This window comes from Chelonoidis abingdonii, chromosome 5 (assembly GCF_003597395.2).
Source record: "Chelonoidis abingdonii isolate Lonesome George chromosome 5, CheloAbing_2.0, whole genome shotgun sequence".
NCBI lineage: Eukaryota > Metazoa > Chordata > Testudines > Testudinidae > Chelonoidis > Chelonoidis abingdonii.
This window is the reverse complement of record NC_133773.1, coordinates 142,937,991-142,958,314: the sequence shown is the minus strand read 5'-3', so window position 1 is coordinate 142,958,314 and position 20,324 is coordinate 142,937,991. Positions and strand designations below refer to the sequence as shown.

General features: G+C 41.0%; 1 protein-coding gene across 3 annotated transcripts in view; it reads right to left on the bottom strand.

The window, feature by feature from the left end:
• The window catches only part of EXOC6B (exocyst complex component 6B), a 379,256-nt gene that overhangs the window by 103,141 nt on the left and 255,791 nt on the right, over positions 1 to 20,324 (bottom strand). For all 3 annotated transcript variants that reach the window (XM_075066684.1, XM_075066685.1, XM_075066686.1), the window contains one exon: positions 15,431 to 15,572. In XM_075066684.1, coding sequence (XP_074922785.1) covers positions 15,431 to 15,572 — 142 coding nt within the window. The remainder of the gene's footprint in view (positions 1 to 15,430; positions 15,573 to 20,324) is intronic.

Below are 20,324 nucleotides of genomic sequence, written 5' to 3'. Positions count from 1 at the left end.
AGTTAAGGCGAATGAGTTTAGAGGAGAAAAGTTCACTGGAGAGAAGTCTTGAAGGAGCAGTAAAGAGGAGGATGAGGAGCACTGCAGGTGGTGTGGAGGTCTGCAATGATTTTAGAGAGAATAAATAACAAATCAAGCAAAGCTTCATATCCTTTGGTTGCCTGAGATTCTGCAGGAAGGTGCTGGGATACGAGGATGTATGCGCAAAGAAAAAACAGGGATTAAATACATGGCCTAAATACAGTGGATTAGAACATATAAAACAAAGCACAGTTTAGTTGCTAGAAGCTAAGAGCAGGAATCAGCTCCCTCAGTAGAATCCAGTGTTAGCAAAGGAATTGGTGACAGGTAAGAATACAGAGGTCCAGAAGCACTGAAGACAGTTAGTTGGGCCATGCTGAAAAATGGAGCGATATTGGGAATGAATAAAGTTTCTTGCCACACAGGGGAGGCTACTGTTTCAGCTAGTTCACAGAAAGTCAAATATCAGAGGGGTAGCCATGTTAGTCTGGATCTGTAAAAGTGGCACCTTATAGACTAACAAACGTACTGGATCATGAGCTTTCGTGGGTGAATGCATCCAACAAAGTGGGTATTCACCCACAAAAGCTCATGCTCTAATACGTTTGTTAGTCTATAAGGTGCCACAGAACTCTTTGCTGCTTTCAGAGAAAGTGTGCTCCCCCCAAATGGCTAAAAGGACACCATTAAAGTACAGTTTTTCCTCATCAGGGCCCTAAACACAGCCATGCTGCTGAAAAGTACCAGGCATCCCATTCATTTTAATGGATGTCAAAGAAAACTGCATAGTCACTACCATTTTTCCTGGTCATCATTGCATATGTGTTTATCTGTACCAGTGAACAGATAAATTTCACACAAGACTCACTGTTGTATAAATTTTGATGGACTATATGGGCCCAAAGAGTCAGAGGTGTTAACATGACTGTGCCGCTGTCCAATATTTAACTGTGTTAAACAAGATTCACGGTTTGGTACACAGAGACCTCAGCCTCCTTAGCACCAGGGCAAACACGCCATGAAAAATCTTTTTAACCTTTTGTTAAAGATATGGAAAAAGAGGTAAAACTAGTTCAAGTGAAGTATTAAATAAGGCTTTTATTTTAACCATAAGACTTATTCTCTTTTCCTTTAGCTGTAGAGGGATTTTATAAGGAAAACCCGTTTGTTGGACAGTCCCTTAGATGGTATTAACTGCCCTTTTTGGGAGAAAGAGAAGTGAGTTGAGATGGACTGTAGATATTGTTAAAGTCCAACCCCGTTTCCTAGAACACAAGTCAAGACAAACACGCACAAAAGGGGAGAACAGTAAAAACAGAAAACGCAACTTCCGTCTTTGGTGTTGACTTTCACTTCCACCCTCAGTGCTGGAAAAACACAGTCCCACAGTACATGGTTTTATCAGCCGTTCCAAGACATGGCAAACTTGTCCCAGCATCAGGCTGTGGGGCATTGCTTTTGGCTGGCTCTTGTGTCACCTGCTCACACCAGTGTTGCAGAAGATACAGCATTGGCCAGCTAAGCCAGACTCTTATTAGACGGCAAGAAAAAGGAGATGGATAGGAAAGAGAAGAAATAAGGAGAGGAAGGAAAAGGATACATTGGGGTGGGAGGGGGGAGAAGGGGAGAAATTCTCACATCTCAGGTGGTGTTTGGGATTCAGTTGGAGCCAGTGGAGGAGGTGATGTCATCTGGATTGCTCTCTTGGCCTGGTCTGGTCAGGATGTCTCTCAGGATCAGGATGTCAAAGGCCCAGTGGTGTCAGAGTGGATGCTGGGTCCCATGGTGGGGCTAGCAGCTATGAAGGTGAACCTCATTCCTTCTTCTTTCAGTCAGTAATTTTTGTGCTTGTTCTCCAGTTCCCCCAAAGTCTCCCCAAAAGGAAGTAATGGGCTCAATAGCTCATCCTTTCATTATTTTGTCCACTAGCTAAGCCTAATTTCAGTTAATTGATTTTCAGTCCCATATTTTTCTCACTGATCTTAACACAGTCCCTGAGTTACATCAGGAGGCCATTTTATTCACAATAATTCAGTCCATCTCCTTTTTACACCTTTTCCTATCAACATTTGTGTGTGATTGGAACATTTATCCACTTCCTCACAATTCGGGTAAACTTGTAGAAACAATTATAACACTACCACCTCCTTTCTCATTTCCCTCCTTCCCACTACTAACACGTCTGAGCATCCAGTGAGAAGTAAAATTATATGGCAGACTGGTAATTCCTCAAAGGATGTCTAACTATTAATGAGAGTCGTCTGTTTGCACATGCAGGAATTACAGGCAGTTTTAGTTCATCGTAGAATCCTCTCAGTTGCTCTAAGTGGCAATGAAATCACTCTCATCCCTAATGTTGGTACATCTGTTGGTGTTAACACAAACACTGGTCTCTCATTCTCCTCCAAAAGACTATGATATTTGCCCCAAGGATAAAGATTAAAAGATGGATGCAGCAACAAATGGAGCCCTGAGCGTAGTTTTGGTGGTTCTGAATTTAGGGTCTGACTCTGGCGTAAAAGATCTGGCTGGTGAGAAAGCAGTATTAGAAGGCGCACTGATAGGGCTAGCACAGAGGTGGGCAAACTTTTTGGCCTGAGGGCCACACCGAGGTTCCGAAACTATGTAGGGCTGGTGTAGTGTATGAAATTGCTCCTCGTAGGAATGTGCTACTTACAGCGTACTACTTACAGCAGCCAGTCCTGGTGCTCCGCGAGTAGCACATTCCTATGGGAAGCAATTTAATACATGACACCCAGTGGCTGTTGCAGCCCCACCACCCAGAGCTCTGGCAGCACGGCGAACTCAGGCTGCAGGGGAGTGGCTGGGGGCTAGCCTCCCTGGCCAGGAGCTCAAGGGCCGGGCAGGACGGTCCTGCAGGCCAGATGTGGCCTGTGGGCCGTAGTTTGCCCACCTCTGCTCTAGCAGCTCCTAAAACAAAGGATTACTTAGCCAAAAGGAAACTCTAATTATGGAGTCAAGTATCAGAGGGGTAGCTGTGTTAGTCTGGATCGGTAAAAAGCAAGGAAGAGTCCTGTGGCACCTTATAGACTAACAGATGTATAAGCTTTCATGAATGAATATTCACTTTGTCAGATGTCTCTTTCCTTTTTGATATTTTAGAGTAGTGGTTCTCAACCCTTCCAGACTACTGCACCCCTTTCAGGAGTCTGATTTATCTTGTGTACCTCAAGTTTCACCTAATTTAAAAACTATGTACTTACAAAATCAGACATAAAAGTACAAAAGTATCACGACTTACTATTTCTGAAAAATCGCTTACTTTCTTATTTTGTCTGAATGAAATTTTAGTTTGTACTGACTTCGCCACAGCTTTTTATGTAGCCTGTTGTAAAACTAGGCAAATATCTAAATCAGTGATGTACCCTCGTCGAAGACAGGCCATAGAACTTCCCCCCCAGCAACATTCCTAGAATATATCCTGTAGAAAAAAGGATAAGAACACAAGAACGGCCGTACCGGGTCAGACCAAAGGTCCATCTAGCCCAGTATGTATCTACCCGACAGTGGCCAATGCCAGATGCCCCAGAGGGAGTGAAAGTTAAAGGCAATGATCAAGTGATACTCGTCTCCTGACATCCATCTCATCCCTCTGATGAACAGAGGCTAAGGCACCATTCTTCCATCCTGGCTAACAGCCCATTTGTGGAACTTACGCCACCATTAGGGAATTTACCGTTCCCTTTTAAACACTGTTATATCATCCTAGCCTTCACAACTTCCTCACGGTAAGCGAGTTCCACAAGTTGACAGTCGCGCGCTGCGTGAGAAGAACTCTCCTTTTCTTTTAAACCTGCTACCTATTTATTTATTTGGTGACCCTAGTTCTTGTATGAGGGAATAAAGTAACTAACTTTTCCTTAGTCCACTTTAATCGCACATCAACTCATGATTTTATATACCTCTGTCCCATATATCCCCCCCTTAGTCTCCTCTTTTCCAAAGCCTGAAGACCTAGCCTCCTTTAATCTTTCGCTCATAGGGAGCTCTCTCCAAACCTCCTATTATTTTAGTTGGCCCTTTTCTGAACATTTTCTAGATGCTCACAATATCTTTTCTGAGGTAAGGAGACACACATCTATACAACCGGTTATTCGAGATGTGGGTGTACCATGGATTTCATATACGGCAATAATATTAGTCTCAGTCTTATTCTGCTATCCCCTTTTAATGATTCCTAAATCTGTTTGCTTTTTTGACCTTCTGCGCACATGTGTGGACATCTTCAGAGCACTACCCACGATGATGCCAAGACTTTTTCCTGACTCGCTGTAGCTAAATTAGCCAGCCAACTTCTGATTTAACTCATCAGTGATGCACCATACAACCCTTTTGTAAATTGTTGCAGATGGTTTAATTACCCTCACCTGCTAAAAATATATGCCTTATTATTTTCCAGTCTCAATTTGTCCTAGCTCTTCAATATCCAGATATTGGATTGTGTTAATCAAGATCTTGGAATGGAGACTCAGGAGGCAACAGTCCTAAACCCCTCTTGCTCTAGAAGGACCAACACCAACTTTCTTAGCTAGACTAAAGAAGCCTATTATAAATATTTTTCCATATAGATATTTAGACTCGTAACAAGTCACCCCTTTAACCTCTTTGTTACAACTAAACAGTTGAGCTTCTGAGTCTGTCACTTATAGAACATGTTTACTATCTTTAATCGTTCTCGATGGGATCCTATTCTGAACTGTCTCCAACTTATCAACCTCTTTCTTGAATTATGGGCACCAGAACTGGACACAGGATTCCAGAAATGGTTACAGATGTGAAGTGGGCATGTTTTTTGGGAAAATATGACACCAAGCTACAATTCTCAGGGAACTGAATGGTGTGTCCCACATTCTTTAATGCTTTCTCTTTTGAATGAGCTATGATTAGGATATTGTTTAAGATGTGTAAAGATTATCTGTAGGGATATTAATACTTTGTAAAATACTTTGAGTAATATGTGAGACCAAAATGCAAAGCCTTATTCTGTAGTTGGAGATCCTTACAAGAGGAGAAAGGTAAGAAATTATGATGAGAAGGCCGAACAGAGGCATAGCAAGTAGGCTTCTGGAACTTTGGCCAAAGTTTCAACAACTCATTTCACAATTTCCATATTGAACTTGAATTTCCTCAATGACTTTCAAATCCAACACTTTTTGCGGAATTTCCCTTTTAACAGCCAAATTATCAAGGTACTGAGAATTTCAGAGAATGACTCCCTACCCCCCCAAGTTATCAAACTGAGCCAAACTGAATCAAATTCAATAAAAACATCCATTCCTCTAAGGCTCCGGACAAAGAAGAGCCCGGAATTCCATTTACTTCTTCAAGAGGCAGAACAAATCTGACAGATGTTTCAAAGGGGTGTGCCTGAGCCTTCAGATGCTGACAGGTCTGAGCTGCATCCACAACAACAGAGAACAACAACTCACTGCTGGATTGTCAGACATTTTAAAGTACAAGGAAGTAAAAGTTTTCAGATGAAATTGGAAGTTTTGTGACAGGAAGGCTGGTATCTGTCAATAAGTAATAGATAATGTCGGGCATATGTATAGAAAGAACTGAGTTATAGACGTCTAAAGGTTACTTTTCCAAACCCAGACAAATACATGGAATGGAAAGAGCGGATGATAAGCTCTCTGCTGAATTAAGATGTTTAATATTTGGAAGAGGTGAATTAGCAGCTCTAATGATCACTTTTTCCCCTGAACAGGAGGCTGAAAAGCTTTACAAACACCAATTGTGTGGTTCTGTATTTCAAAGGACTACTTGGGGAAAAACTGGGACACAGAGATGGAGGACTGCCTGGAATGAACTCTGGAAGCCCTTTAACATCAAAGGATTTGACATAGGCTTAGGAGCTTTAAAAGGCAGGAACCAAGAAAGATCTTTGGGACACAGAAGGGAAAGGTGCTGTCAAGAGCGGTCAGAAGTGAATGATTGATAGAGATGTAGAGTTTTCTTTTCATTTTACTGTAATTAAGCTGACAATACCTTATTATATGGTTTAACTTATGAGAAGTTCACATGTAGGGATGTTATGCAGATTGTTTCTCTTTGTTTTACTATTATGTTCTTGGTGGTTTTAAGACGACTTATTTTTAAGAAAATTACTTTTGTACGGGTAATTTCAGGCAGACAGCCCATAACCACTCAACCATTCAAGGTCTCAGGAAAAGGCACGTGAGAACCGGTATCCTCTCCTAGCGTGTTGCACAGGGTCATGACCAGATAAACACAAAGGAAAGGCCAGTAACCAAGGAGAAGATGCAAGTACGGAGGGGTACATGTGACATGTTGAGAAGAAGTCAATGAGGTGTAAGCTATAGAGGGTGGCTGTGACTGATGGCAGGAGCGGTAGAGAAAATAAGAAGAGATGAAGGCATGGATGAGGATTTGAACAGAGGTGAAATGAAGGTAGTGGTACATATGTGCAACACTGCAAAGGTAGATTTACAAATGTAGGAGATGGAAGGGGAGGAGAAGAGCTCATACGAGTAAACAGAAAGGCTAAGGGGGTGAACGAGATAGAAAATGGTTCCAGGACAGATGGAATGAGGAGTGTACAAGGTTAAGAATCAAATGAGGGTTGCACATAGTAGAGACAAGAGGTCTTGGGTGAGGAAGGAAATGAAACTGCTAAAGAGAAGCCCATCTATCTTTAACAGTCTGCAAAGCTTCCAAGATTTGCTTGAGCAAGGTCTGAAAGGGTTTGTATTGTGACTTGCAATTTTTACATATACCAAAATACCACTGAACCATTTCATGATCACTGTAGCATTTTTCAATCCTTTAAGAAAGGCCCCATGAGGAAAATCCAAGTAGAAGAAGGTGGCATTGCCTCTACTGACCAGAGATTCTACCTGTGTTCCCTTTGTGACTCCACACACACCAGTAATTTCACACTAGTGCTGAAGAAAGCAAAATTATTTCAGTGACATGTGAAGCCAAAGGTATGGTTCCTCAATGGTTGAGGTTGGGAGGGAAGGGACTCGCTCCTGTTTTGTCTTCCTGGCATAACATTCTCTGAGAGCAATTAATACTCCTTGTAAGATTTTATGCTGGAAAAACAAGCATTTTTTGTTGATTTTGCTTTGTTTTCCTTGCTGCTTAGCTCTGTTTCAGCTAGGAACGTTCCAGTACATGGTACTGATATATAACATCCCTGTAGAGCTGATGTATATCATCAGCAGAGCTGAACTACCCGATAGAAGGGCTGCATTTTGACTCAAACTACCTTTTCCCATGAAAAAAGCCATGATGCCTCTAAAACGCTACCACCTGACACTGGCTAGGAATGACGTGAGTGGAGACCACTACTTATCATGCAAAACATGCTTGTCTTACTGTTACCTTGTCCTTTCCCTTGCCCTGCCTCACTGGTCTGGTTCATGCACCTGTTATGTATTGTCATAATCCAAACTGTAAGCGCTCTGGGGCTCTGTTTTCTTTACTACATGTTGGGGCCTCAACCAGCACAACCTTGGTGAGGGCTGTTAGCCACTAATTTAACAAAGATTAAATTCCAGCCCCCTTTTCTGGAGAAAAACAATCGGAATGACCTCACCAAAATGCTGTAGGATCTATCATATGCAGAAAGGCTGGGATCAGTTAAGGTGGGATTTGTCTGTAGAGATGTTTGGGTCAAATCTTTATATCACTTTCTTGACGTTGGAAGCAAAGAGCTTCTACCAGCAAAACACAGAGTTTATTAAATTCTCCATGATGGTGTCCATTGCCAGGAAGGAAGATGTGAGCATAGCATGCAGTGACTAGAACACTAACTCTTAAGAGGAAGGAATTTGTCTTCATCTGTTCTGCGAAATGCTCTGCTCATAAGAATGTAAGAGCTGGGTCAGACCATGGAACGTCTTGCCCAATATCCTGTCCCTGACAGTGGCCCAGACCAGAGCTTCAAGGGGAGCATACAGAACAGGGCATTAGCAGTGATTCGTCCCTTTCTTTTACTGCCAGCTTCTGGTAGTCAGAGGTTTAAGGGCACCCCAAGCAAAGGGATTACATCCCTGACCATCTTGACTAATAGCCATTGATGGACCTATCCTCTGTGAACTTATCCCATTCTCAACTGATTTATACTTTGGACCTATCACACTATACCATGGAAACAAGTTCCACAGATCAGTTGTGAGAAAAAGTACTTTCCTCTTGTTTGTATTAAACCTTCTGCCTATTAATTTAATCATAGGACCGCTGGTTTTGTATTGTGTGAATAACACCTCTCTATTAACTTTTTCCATACCATCCCTGATTTTAACAACCTCCCCCTAGTAATCTCTTTTCTAAGTTGAACAGCCCTAATCTTTTTAGTCTCTCCTCATACAGAAGATGTTTCAAACCCTGGACCATCTTTATTGCCCTTCTCTGAACTTTTTCCAGTTCCACTATATCTTTTTTGAGCTGGGGACACAAGAACTGGACACAGTATTCAAGATGTGGGAGAACCATGGATTTATATAGAAAAATATAATTCCACTGTCTTATTTTCTATCACTTTCCTAACAGTTCCTGACTGCTGCTGTGCACCGAGCAGATGTTTTCAGAGAACTACTGATGGTGACTCCAAGATCTCTTTCTTGGATGTAACAGCTAATTTATAACCCATCATTGGATATGTATAGTCAGGGTTATTTTTCCAGTGTGAATTACTTTGTGCTTATCAACACTGAAGTTCATCTGCCATTTTGTTACGCAGCCATCAAGTTTTATGAGACCCCTCTGTAAGTCCTCACAATCTGCTCTGGACTTACTATCTTGAATAATTCTGTATCATCTGCAAACTTTGCCACTTCACTGTTCATTCCTCTTCCAGACCATTAATGCCTATCACCTATATATAAGAATGGCCCTACTTAGGGTCCATCTAGCCTAGTATCCTCACTTCTGACAGTGGCCAGTGCCAGGTGCCCCAGAGGGAATGAACAGAACAGGGAATCATCAAGTGATCCATCCCATCGCCCATTCCAGCTTCTGGTAAACAGAGGCTAGGGACACCATTAATAGTAATATGATACATCGAAGATTAAAAGAACATCAGGCAACTGTTAGCTTTGCATGTTACAAACCTTGGCAGTCCGCACATGAGTGAGGGGAGGAGGCACATAATATTTTGGGTGAAGGCTGTAGTGCTAAATGAATAACAAGGTTTCCACATGAGAAAATCCATGGAGCCAGTGAATATAGCGAAGAACGAGGTGATAAACAGTTGCATTGGGATCAATATAGGCACATTCTGGCACGCTTACTTATTGGGCTGCAGGGTTCCTCAAGCTGGCTGGTACACCTGTGTTTCTTATTGACTACACCCAGGAGTGGTTTGAATGAAAAATTGGAGTTTAATGAAATTTAAAATATAATTTTACTGCCCTTTCAATTTCTCATAAATCAGCAGTTAAAGGACTTTAGAGATTATGGAATTGTTTATTTTATGATGTAAGTATTGTAAAAAACAATCTGGTTTAACAAGCACCGGACTGTGTTACACTGGTGAAAAACACTTTTGTAAGAAAAACAACAGCCTTCTTTTCTCTTTTTGTCGCAATGTCGAAATTTGGGTCATTTGTGATTCCAACTACCTCTGAGATATGCAAGGTTTGGAAAAATATCAAAAAGCAGGGAGTCCTAAAACATAAAAAAGAATAGTGGGCATAGAAGTAGGTTAAAAGCCACATATCAAACTCATTGTAAAATTATAGGTTATAGGAATGTCCTTGAAGACAGCACATAGAGACTTTTGCAAAAACAACAAAAAATGACGACTTTTCTATAACCATGGGCATTTCCTCTTCTGTGGATCCACAGCTTCTTCCTTTGTTTGTTTTTGCTTAAAAAAAAAAGAAAGGAAAAAAACAGACTGGAACTGGACTCCTGGGTTTAGTTCTGACTACTACTGCACATGTCTGTGTCCTTGAGCAACTCACTTAACTTCTCAGTGGCTCAATTTACAATATGTAGATAAGAACAGTCACACTGGGTCAGACCAAAGATCCATCTAGCACAGTGTCCTGTCTTCTGACAGTGGCCAATGCCAGGTGCCCAGGAGGGAATGAACGGAACAAAGGATCATCAAGTGATCCATCCCCTGTCACCCATTCCCAGCTTCTGGCAAACAGAGGCTGGGGACACCATCCCTGCCCATCCTGGCTAATAGCCATTGGTGGACCCATCCTCCAAGAACTTATCTAGCTCTTTTTTGAACCCTGTTATAGTCTTGGCCTTCACAACATCCTCTGGAAAAGAGTTCCACAGGTTGACTGTGTGTTGTGTGAATACTTCCTTTTGTTTGTTTTAAATCTGCTGCCTATTAATTTCATTTGGTGACCCTAGTTCTTGTGTTATGAGAAGGAGTCAATAACACTTCCTTGTACTATTTGTGAAGGCTTTTTATGTCTTCATATAAAAGGTGCTAACGCAATGCAGTGGTAGTATCATTACTAGTAATAGGAAAACATTTCAAAGTGACTGGTGACCTTCTGCAAACTGCAGACATGTCACTGGTAAAGCTGAACAAAGAACTTCAAACTCTTCAGCAATTAATACATCTTGGGAAACAGCTTTGCAACTGGGGGGAAAAAAATCAATCAATGTACCTTTATGTGTAGGTCTGGTTCCTTATAAAATTTTCTTCAGTGCTTTGTCCAACCTACTTTTAGACGTCTGAAGCAATGTGGTTCCCATCACTTCCTTTGAGGGACAATTCACAGGATGACAGATCTACGATTCACAGGTTTCGCTCCAATCACTAGCCTAAAATGTCCATTAGAACCTTGCAGCTCAATTCCTGCTTACCTTGCTCACACCAGAAATCCTGCTGACATATATTCGACTACTCACATGAGTAAGGTGGCAGAATTTGGCCTTTCATGTTTACTAAAATGTATTTAAAGCCCTGAGAATGCTTTCTCTGCCAAGATTTTTAAATAAATAAAAGATATATTCAGTGCTTTGAACATACAAAGCACTATCCAAAAAACGCTACGTATATGCTTCTCAGGAAGAATTTGTAGCACAGACTAGGAATTCCATGATGATCATGTCTGGGTTTGGTGGTGCAGTGCTTGGCCCTAAACATCTGCCCGATTATTGGTTCTAGTAGGTGGGTAATATCTTTTACTGGACTAATGTCTGTTGGAGGAAGGGTCCAGTTTTTGAACTACACAGAGCTCTTCTCCAGGTCCGGGGAAAGACCTGAAGAACTCCTCCTCTTCTTCTTCCTTCTCCAGACCTGAAGATGTTTTTCAGTACAGTACCTAATCATTATGCGAAGACACACATACTAGGCATTTTTAAAAATGTGATCATGGACGAAAGCTCCAACACCTCAAGATCCCATGCCACTGAAGCCAAAGGGAGCGATATGTGCTTTGCATATCTGTAAAACCAGCCCTTAATTAAATAAAGAGAGTAATTAATACTTCAGGTGTGGAGGGCAGGGACAGGAACAAGGCAAACTGCATCACTACTGGAGATGATAAAGCTGAGCTTTGCACCTGAACTGACAAGCAGACAGAATTCTCGCAAACAAATTTATTTTCTTAGTACATTGGCTATCCAGTGATTGATTTTTGTTTGTTTTTTAGTGTTGCATTAAAATCGTGACAGGCTGCTCCCCAGAGGAGGATTCAAATTATTCACGCTGTCAGCAAAAGCACCAGACAAACAAATAGGAGAGAGGGCTTTTGGTCTTCGAAAAGGAAGAATGACCTACGTCTGCGTTTACCATTCTCAGTGGCAAACAGCAGGGTTGACAGTGATGAATAGAAAGGTCAGGGCAACAGCATCTGTCTCAATTTTCCTGACTGAGATGGCATCTCAGGCCTTGGTTGGGCGGAGCAGGTCGCCTGCCCCTGCTGCTCAGGTTGGCGGCACCTGCTATTGAATGTCTGAGTGCTCCTGATTTTGTCTCGCAGAACAATTGCCTCCAGATCTCGTGGAATTTAAGGAATCGTGCTTTTAAAACCTATATTAAATGTCATCCATTTTCCTTAGTGTTTGGGGGTTTTAAGAGGGAAAAAAAAGCTGCCGCTTAGTGACCCATGTTAACAAATGGGAAGAAAATTCGACCGGGTTACGAAGTCCATTTTCAGCCAAGCAAAAGAAAGCTAAACTATTATTATTGACAGACGCTTCACATTATTTTCAGCAGTGTAGACTGGCCCTCCACGAACCCAGATGTTGATAATTTGGGATTGAAGACAACTTTTTCAGGGCCATAACCGTTACTAGACTTTTACGTGTGGAACTGTTGCAAAATTCAGATACGGTTCACACTGCTTTGGGCCAGATCCTTCCCCAAGGAGGATGCAAATAAGAATGTTGAGAATTAGGAAAACATTAAGGATCAGGCCCTCAGACAGAAGAAACTTAACTGGGTAACCAGCCAGGGAACTTATTTAACCTTGATAGTGAATGTCAATAGTTGCTGATTAATTGAAACAATCTTAGCAACATTTGTGTTTAACAGGAACATTTGGACTGTATCAAATGGTACTCACTTAAAGAGAAGTGACATTTCAAGTTCTGATTTCTTTATATAAAGGTGTTACCAAATAAAGATTATAATAAACAAGCATGAAATGCAATCAACATTTTCTCAGGACCTGGTACTACTTGCACTGAAGTCAATGGTAGTTTTGCCACTGAGTTTAATGGGAGCAACACTGGACTGACAGAATGTCCCAATTCAGAGGGCTCTGCTGTAATGAGATTGTGCCACAGAACTTTGCCAAGACACGTTCCCAATTCTAACATCAACCTTCTGGCTTTCAGGGTCACAAGAGAGCCACAGGGGTGGGTATTTTGAATTTTCACTTGCGGTATTTTCAAACCCAAGTTGTGTTTTTTGTTTCTGAAGTTAATTTTAAAAAACAACTATTTATCAGCCCATGCAGAGGAAATTTACATTTGCATCAAGCAGTGTATCTACTGCAGAGGTGGATCATTTGATATTTTCACAAATGCACAGGGATGTAATGACAGAATCAGCTCTATACCATGTAATGTAAGTTGGCATATAAATGGTCACTCTGAGGCAGTAATTTTCTCCTAAAAAACCCTAGTGGCTTTGTTAAAAGATCTTTCTGCTGCAGTTGCAGAAAATCTGGGATGAGGTTTCAGGTCTTTTGTTTGGATCCTCTGACTGAACAACTGCTTGATTTTATAATACAAAATTTCACAGAAAATTAGTCTGTACTGCAAAATGGTGACTTTTTGTATATTCCTAAATGATTTGAAAATATCCTTATAATTTAACTTGGAAAAAATGTCAATGGAGCATGTGCACAGTATTTTACCTCTGCTATGAAGGAAACAAAATGGTTCCATCGGTTCTTCTCTGCATTTTACTAACTCCTGTGTACACCAAGATAATGAATTACTTGGATAAGGCTTTGGGCCTAATGCAATGTTTACACCCAGATTTTAGCCAGGCAAACTGAAATGGTCTTTACAGGAAGTTTTCCTGAATAAGAGTTCAGTAAGGACATCAGGATTCAGTCTCTGATGTACATAGATTCACACGCATTCACGTGACACCTGGACATTCACATTGTGCCTGTTTCACTGACACTGCACTGCATCTCAAGAAACCCTAAGCTTGATATAGGGGCAAATTCTGCTCTCTGTGTAAATCCTTAACCTTAAATTAATAGGTCAATAGGGTTGCACAGGGCATAATCTGGTCTAGAAAAAGCCCATTACTGTAGGGATGATGCACGAGAAGGAAAGAACAGAAATGGAGCATCACAGCCAAGTTGAATTTGTGGGGCTGGCAGCTAGAGAAATCTTACTTTGCTAACTGAACAAACTATACATTGAAATCAGTGGGACACAGTGATTACTTAACCCTGCAATGTCATTTTCACCAAGTCACCTTTTTTAGGGTAAAGGTGCATTTCAAGCGAAAGATCTAAGGTTTTTTACAGGGTATGTGCAGAATTAAGCTGCGTACCATCAATATAGTCTAGGTCTACTCCTATCTAGTCTCCTCACTGTGAAATCAAATCATTACAGAGAATAATTAGGCAAAGCATCATAATCACTTAATGAGGAGAATGATTAAACTATTATCTATGCCTGCAAATCCTTGGTGTGTGCTTTATATCACCTACTGCATTTTTTAAAATGTTCACAACTTATTCTGAATGCAAATGTCATGGATTCAAATAGGCGAGAAAGAAGAAAGACCTATCAGGTGACTAGCCCATCTCCTTGCCAATACAGGACTACTCCCTGCAGCATAATTTCTAGTGTTTTGTCTAGTCTTGTTTTAAACACTCCAAGCAATTGGGCTTCCACAGCTTGTCCTTCAGAGAATTTTTTGCCCTGCCAGGTGAATGCCATTGAATAACAGTGAAATACTGTTATTCAAAGGACAAATAGGAAAGTAAATGCAAATTGTTAGCCAAATATATACATATTAGGCATAGCACACACCACATTATTATTGTAGTACATACAGCACACGGGCAGTTATGTTCACAAATGATATTACGCCCTTCCCACAATGTTGTTCTCTTCCATTCATGTAAAAAGTAATACCCATAAACCTCTGCACAGCTGAAGTCAGCAGTGGCACGGGCAGATACAAAACCCTGTGAAAGGCAAGATGCATGAATGGTGTGTCCTAGCACAGGTTGGGATGTACCTCTGCGGCCTAACTGATACTTGGAATGCAGTATTTAAAATAGAGATAAGAAAGAAACTGGTGGATACAAGAAAACAAAACAAAAAGCTGGTTGGTGGTTTAAGTCTTGGGTCCAGAGTGCTATCTACACCTGCAAACAACCCTACTACAGACAGAGAAAGTTTAAAGGCATATTTTTTGAAGCACAGTTTCTGTTTCAGGCAAACTGAACACTGTGAGAACTGCTTTCCAGAAGGAATGGTAAAAGTAGGAACTCTCTCTGTTCTGTACTGTACCGCTTTGTCTTTGATAATACATTTGGCATTTCAGTTATTTGTTCTCTTACACATTCTCAACGACAAACCACAAGTGTACTCAAGCAACTGGCTATACTTTAGACAACAAAATAGAAAGGGACACTGCAGAAAATGAAGACTTTAAAAGTCAGGCCAAGAAGCGTGTTACCCCAGTACGGAAGTTGCCTCAATAGTATATTTTCAGTCAATGCCTATCATGACCCTGATCACATTTTACATCCCCTCTCCTCTCCATTTTTAAATGTATGCTCCTAAGAGGCAGGGACGGTGTCTTCCTCTGGGGCTGGAAAGTGCTACTGCAAAACAAACAGTTGCTTTCTTTCAGTAGATCTTCAAGATCTACCCAAGAACCACCACTGTCCTAGCAGCAAGCCCTAGTGCCCAACGACTAAACACGGTACAACAGGATAAATGGAATGATTTTGTGCCTTACGTTCACACTCCTCTACATCCAGGTTGAACTGCTGTAAGGCCCCCAATGTAAGCTGCCTCACTTCAGCTTCTAGCAGCAGCTGCATCAGAGAAGTGGATAAGTGTTTGCATGCAGACATACATGCAGTCTGAGCCACCTTACCCTGAAAAATAAAAGGGAAATCATTAAGAAAAATGATGCATAGGATCCAATGGGACCAACCTGTTTAATCAAAAAGTACTGTACATTCCAACCACCGGAAAGAATCCCCTCTGGTATTTGGCATTGATATGATTCCCAGACATATGAAACCTTATTGTAATGATCCTCATTAAAATAATTCCTTTTTAATAACTTTAAAGAAGCTACAGCAGGGCCAGATCCTGCATGACAGAAAAGACCACCTATGAGAAGCTCAGAGCCCTGAATGCTGAAGACCATCATGTTTAGTGCATTCAGCGCCTCTCTGTATCAGTCATGGATCAGCATTCATGTCGCACTCCCCATCAGTACTCAGCCTGGCCCAGACAGCTAACGATCCAACCAGCGGACCAAATTCGATGATGAATCCTGGTCACGTGCCATCTAAGGCATGTTGTACATACGCTAAGAAGAATACCTAAGCAATGCCCAACAGCTAATGGGTACAAGTTGTAACATAAGCTTATTTTGCACATCATCTTTCTTGAAATGAACCAGTATCTGAAGATATGCAGAGTGGGATTTTCAAAAATGTTTAGTAATGGCCTAACTCCGTTCGCATTAAAATCAACGGGAGTTTTACTATTGACTTCAGTGGGAGAGGAGCTAGGCCTAGTGCCCAGATACCACATGGAATCTATATTATGGTGCGGCTCTGGCATCGTTCTCAGGCACCGGTTTGGATGAGAAGCAGAGTGGAGGGAGGTAAGCCTGTGGCCCACTGCAGGGCGCACACTCTCCCACTGTCTATAGCTGTAAACGTAAAGTCCACACTAAAGACTGGCTCTAGTAAGCTTAGTGCTCTTCAGCCTTCTTCTGATGCTATCTAGGTTCCTTGCAGACACAAACAAGGCGCGAGCTGAAGGAAATGTCATCGAAGGAACAAGGTAATTGAAATAGCTGTGGTTATCCTGATAGAATCACTCCCCGGGGGGAATCCGAGGCAGTTGGCTGCACCTCTTGTCTTGTCCCACACTAGGGAATGTGATTATCAACATTCTGCTCCCCTTAAACCACATCTAATTCATCAGTGATTAATTAACTGCTGATGCCTACAGGGAGGAAAAGTAACTCAGCCATTATTATGTGAGGGCAGCAGTGACTGCTGGTGTGCAGTAAAGCAAAGCCAAGTGCTCAGTGCAGACATTTTAAAACCTGTGCAGACAGTAACTTCCTTAGCTCCAGCATGAAAAACATAAATGACAACAAGTACAAGTGGCCAAGACCGCTCCGATAAAGATCCAATCCTGCCTATACTCACAGGCATTAGGATTTTCTCACATTAGTTAGGAATTATTCCTCTTGCACATTTAAACAATTTAAACTCAAAAACATAAAATGTGACCCATTTCCTGGGCTTTCAGTTTAGCCACAACTCCCCCCCAGTTTCAGGGGTCTCTGCATGGGGAAATTTACTAGTCTAATTGTATCAGTAGAGATGTGTCAGTGTAAGTCCCCATGGGGATGCTCTCTCTCAGGATTCAGAGTGCCTTTTTTGGTTCCACTTAAACCATTTCCAGAGAGACAAAATAAACTGAAAAGGGAACTCTAGATCCTGAAAAAGAGATGTCCACACGGGGAGATATACTGCCATAGCTTTACTGGTATCATTGCTTAAAGCACAGTATAATTATATTGGTATAGCTATCCCAGTAAACTTTCTTGTGTAGAAAAGCCCTAAATCTCTAGTCCTGTTTCTTGGTGGAATGAAGGAGGATTCAATAAGAAACAGGATCAGAGTTTTAGGGCTTTTACACACATGGAAATTTACAAGTAAAATTGCTTATAGCACAGTATAAATACACTGGTACCACGACGTATATAAACTTCCTCATATAGAAAAGACCTAAAACTGTGATCTTGTTTCTTATTGAATCCTCTTTCATGCCACCAGCTACGCCACATATACTGTGCCCCACATTACCTTCAGCTCCCTTGTCCCTGTGCCAACATTTGTAAAATAGGAATGATGCTTATCTTTTGAAGAAAGGCAATTTGAAAATTATGGATGAAAAACCTCTATGAAACTTAAGTACGATTATTTGTGCAACAGGATTTAGGGACGGTCACACTGACTGTTTTGTTGCATTTCTTTTTACTGCTCAGTTTAATAGTCTGTAAAAGTTGTAAGGTAATTTTTTACCAACTACTTAAACCTCTTGAGATTTGTTAGTATATTATTAAAAACGTAAATTGCTATTAGCTTCAGCTGCTACAGGAACTACAGAGAAAATTCTTATTAAATATTTAACTATTATTTCCAACATGTACTTTCTTTAGGCCTTGCCAATTAAATTTCATTCTTGAACAGCTGAGATCTCAACACAGGAAAGATAGTGCCAGGTACAACTGCCTGGAAAGGTCAGATAGGTGATACTGGCAGTAAAATGACGAGTTAATCGTATGCAGCGGTGCTGTAGCAGTGCTGCTCCCAGGATTTTAGAGAGACCAGGTGGGTGAGGTAACATCTTTTATTGGACCAACTTCTGCTGGTGAGAGATAAGTTTTCAAGCTCTTCTTCAGGTCTGGGAAACGTACTCGGAGGGTCACAGCTAAATACAAACTGGAACAGATTGCTTAGCCTAAGTAGTTAACACATATTTTAAGCGACTGTTCAAGGTGAAGTGGCCAGTTAACACCCCTCTGCAGTTAGTAATCTGGGCAAAACCAAGCACAAACTACTAAAATGCTTGCATACTAATATAAGGAGCAAGGGGAACAAAAGGGATGAACTAGAACTACTGGTGGTGCAGGAAGTAAACCAGATATTATGGGGATAAGAGAAACATGGTAGAATAATAGTCATGACTGGAATACAGGCATTGAAGAGTATGTGCTGTTCAGGAAAGACAGAAATAAATGTAAACATCGTGGAGCAGCACTATATATTCATGATGAGGTAGACAGTAAAGAAATTAGACGTGATTAATGGATCAAATGGAATCTGTGGTTAAAATCACTGAGGAAAAAAGGTAACAGAGGCTGCACTGGGATAGTGCTTGGGTGTCCTACAGACTCCCAGGATTCAATTTCGATATGGACAGAGACCTCTTAAATATTTTTAATGAAATAAATGCTACTGGGAATTGTGTGATTATGGAAGACTTTAATTTCCTAAATGTAGATTGGAGGACAAGTGCTACTAACAATGGTAGGGCCCAGATATTCCTGGGTGTGACAGCTGAAAGATTTCTTCACCAAATAGTCACCAGATCAACACCAACAGTCACCAGATCAGTGGCAGAGATGATGCCATTTTAGATTTATTATTGGTAAGTAGCGAAGACCTCAGAAAATCTGGTTGTAGAAAACAACTTTGAACATAAGAATGGCCATAATGGGTCAGACCACAGGTCCATCTAGCCCCCTATCCTGTCTTCCAACAGTGGCCAAATGCCAGGTGCCCCAGAGGGAAAGAAAAGAACAGGTAATCATGAAGTGATCCATCCCCTGCTGCCCACTCCCAGCCTCTGGCAAACAGAGGCTAGAGACACTATCCCTTCCCATTTTGCCTAACAGCCATTGATGGACCTATCCTCAATTAATTTATCTATTAACTTTGGTTGAGTGATTCAGTTAATTCAGTTTAAATTGAGTGACAGGATAAACAAAAATAGGTCTGCAACTAGGGCCCTTGATTTCAAAAGGGGAAACTTAAAAAAATTAAGAGATTGGCTAGAGAAGTAGACTGGATTGAAGAACTCAAGGATCTAAATGTGGAGGATGCTTGGAATAACTAAGTCAAAGCTGCAGAAACTGTTTGGTGGCATCACAAACAAGGGAAAAAACTGGACAAGGACAAGGCTAGAGACCAAACTGGATGAACAGATTATTAAGAAGCAGCAGAAAGCCTACAAGGAATGGAAGAAGGGCTGGATCAGCAAGGAAAGCTATCTCTTGGAGATCAGAGGATGTAGGGAAAAAGTGAGAACTGACAAAAGCCAACGAGAACTAGACTTTGCAAAGGAAATGAAAACCAATTTTGGGTAAAAGGTTCTTTAGACATATACATAAAAACAAAGAAAGAAAGAAGTGGGAGCGGTAAGCACTGAAGATGGAGGTGGCGATTAAAGATAATCTAAGTATGGTCCAACACCTAAACAAATACTTTCCTTACATTTTTAATGAGTAATGAAGAGCCTGGAGACAGTGGCAGGGTGGCTAATGGGAACGAGGAGATGGAAATAGAAATGACCACAGCCAAGGTGGAAAACAAACTCAAACAGTTTAATGGGACCAAATCATGACTCTCAGATAATCTCCATCCAAGAACATTAAAGGAACTAGCACATGAAATTGCAACTCCAACAACAAGGATTTGTAATGAATCTATAAACTTAGGGGTTGTACCCTGTGACCGGAGAATTGAAAATATAGTACCTATATTTAAGAAAAAAGTGATCCAGGAAACTACAGGACCGTAAATTTTACCTCAATTGTATGCAAAGTCTGAGAACAAATTTTTAAATGGAGAGTAATTACAGGCATAGAGGTAAACAATAATTGGGATAAAATACAATATGGTTTTGCAAACGGTTGATCATGCCAGACCAGTCTGATTTCTCTCTCTGAGAAGATACCTAATTTTATAGACAAAGGAAATGCAGTAGATCTAATCTATCTGGATTTCAGTAACGCATCTGATATAGTTCCAGATGGGAAATGAGTAAAATTGGAGAAGAGAAGGATTGATATGAGAATTGAAAAGGAACTG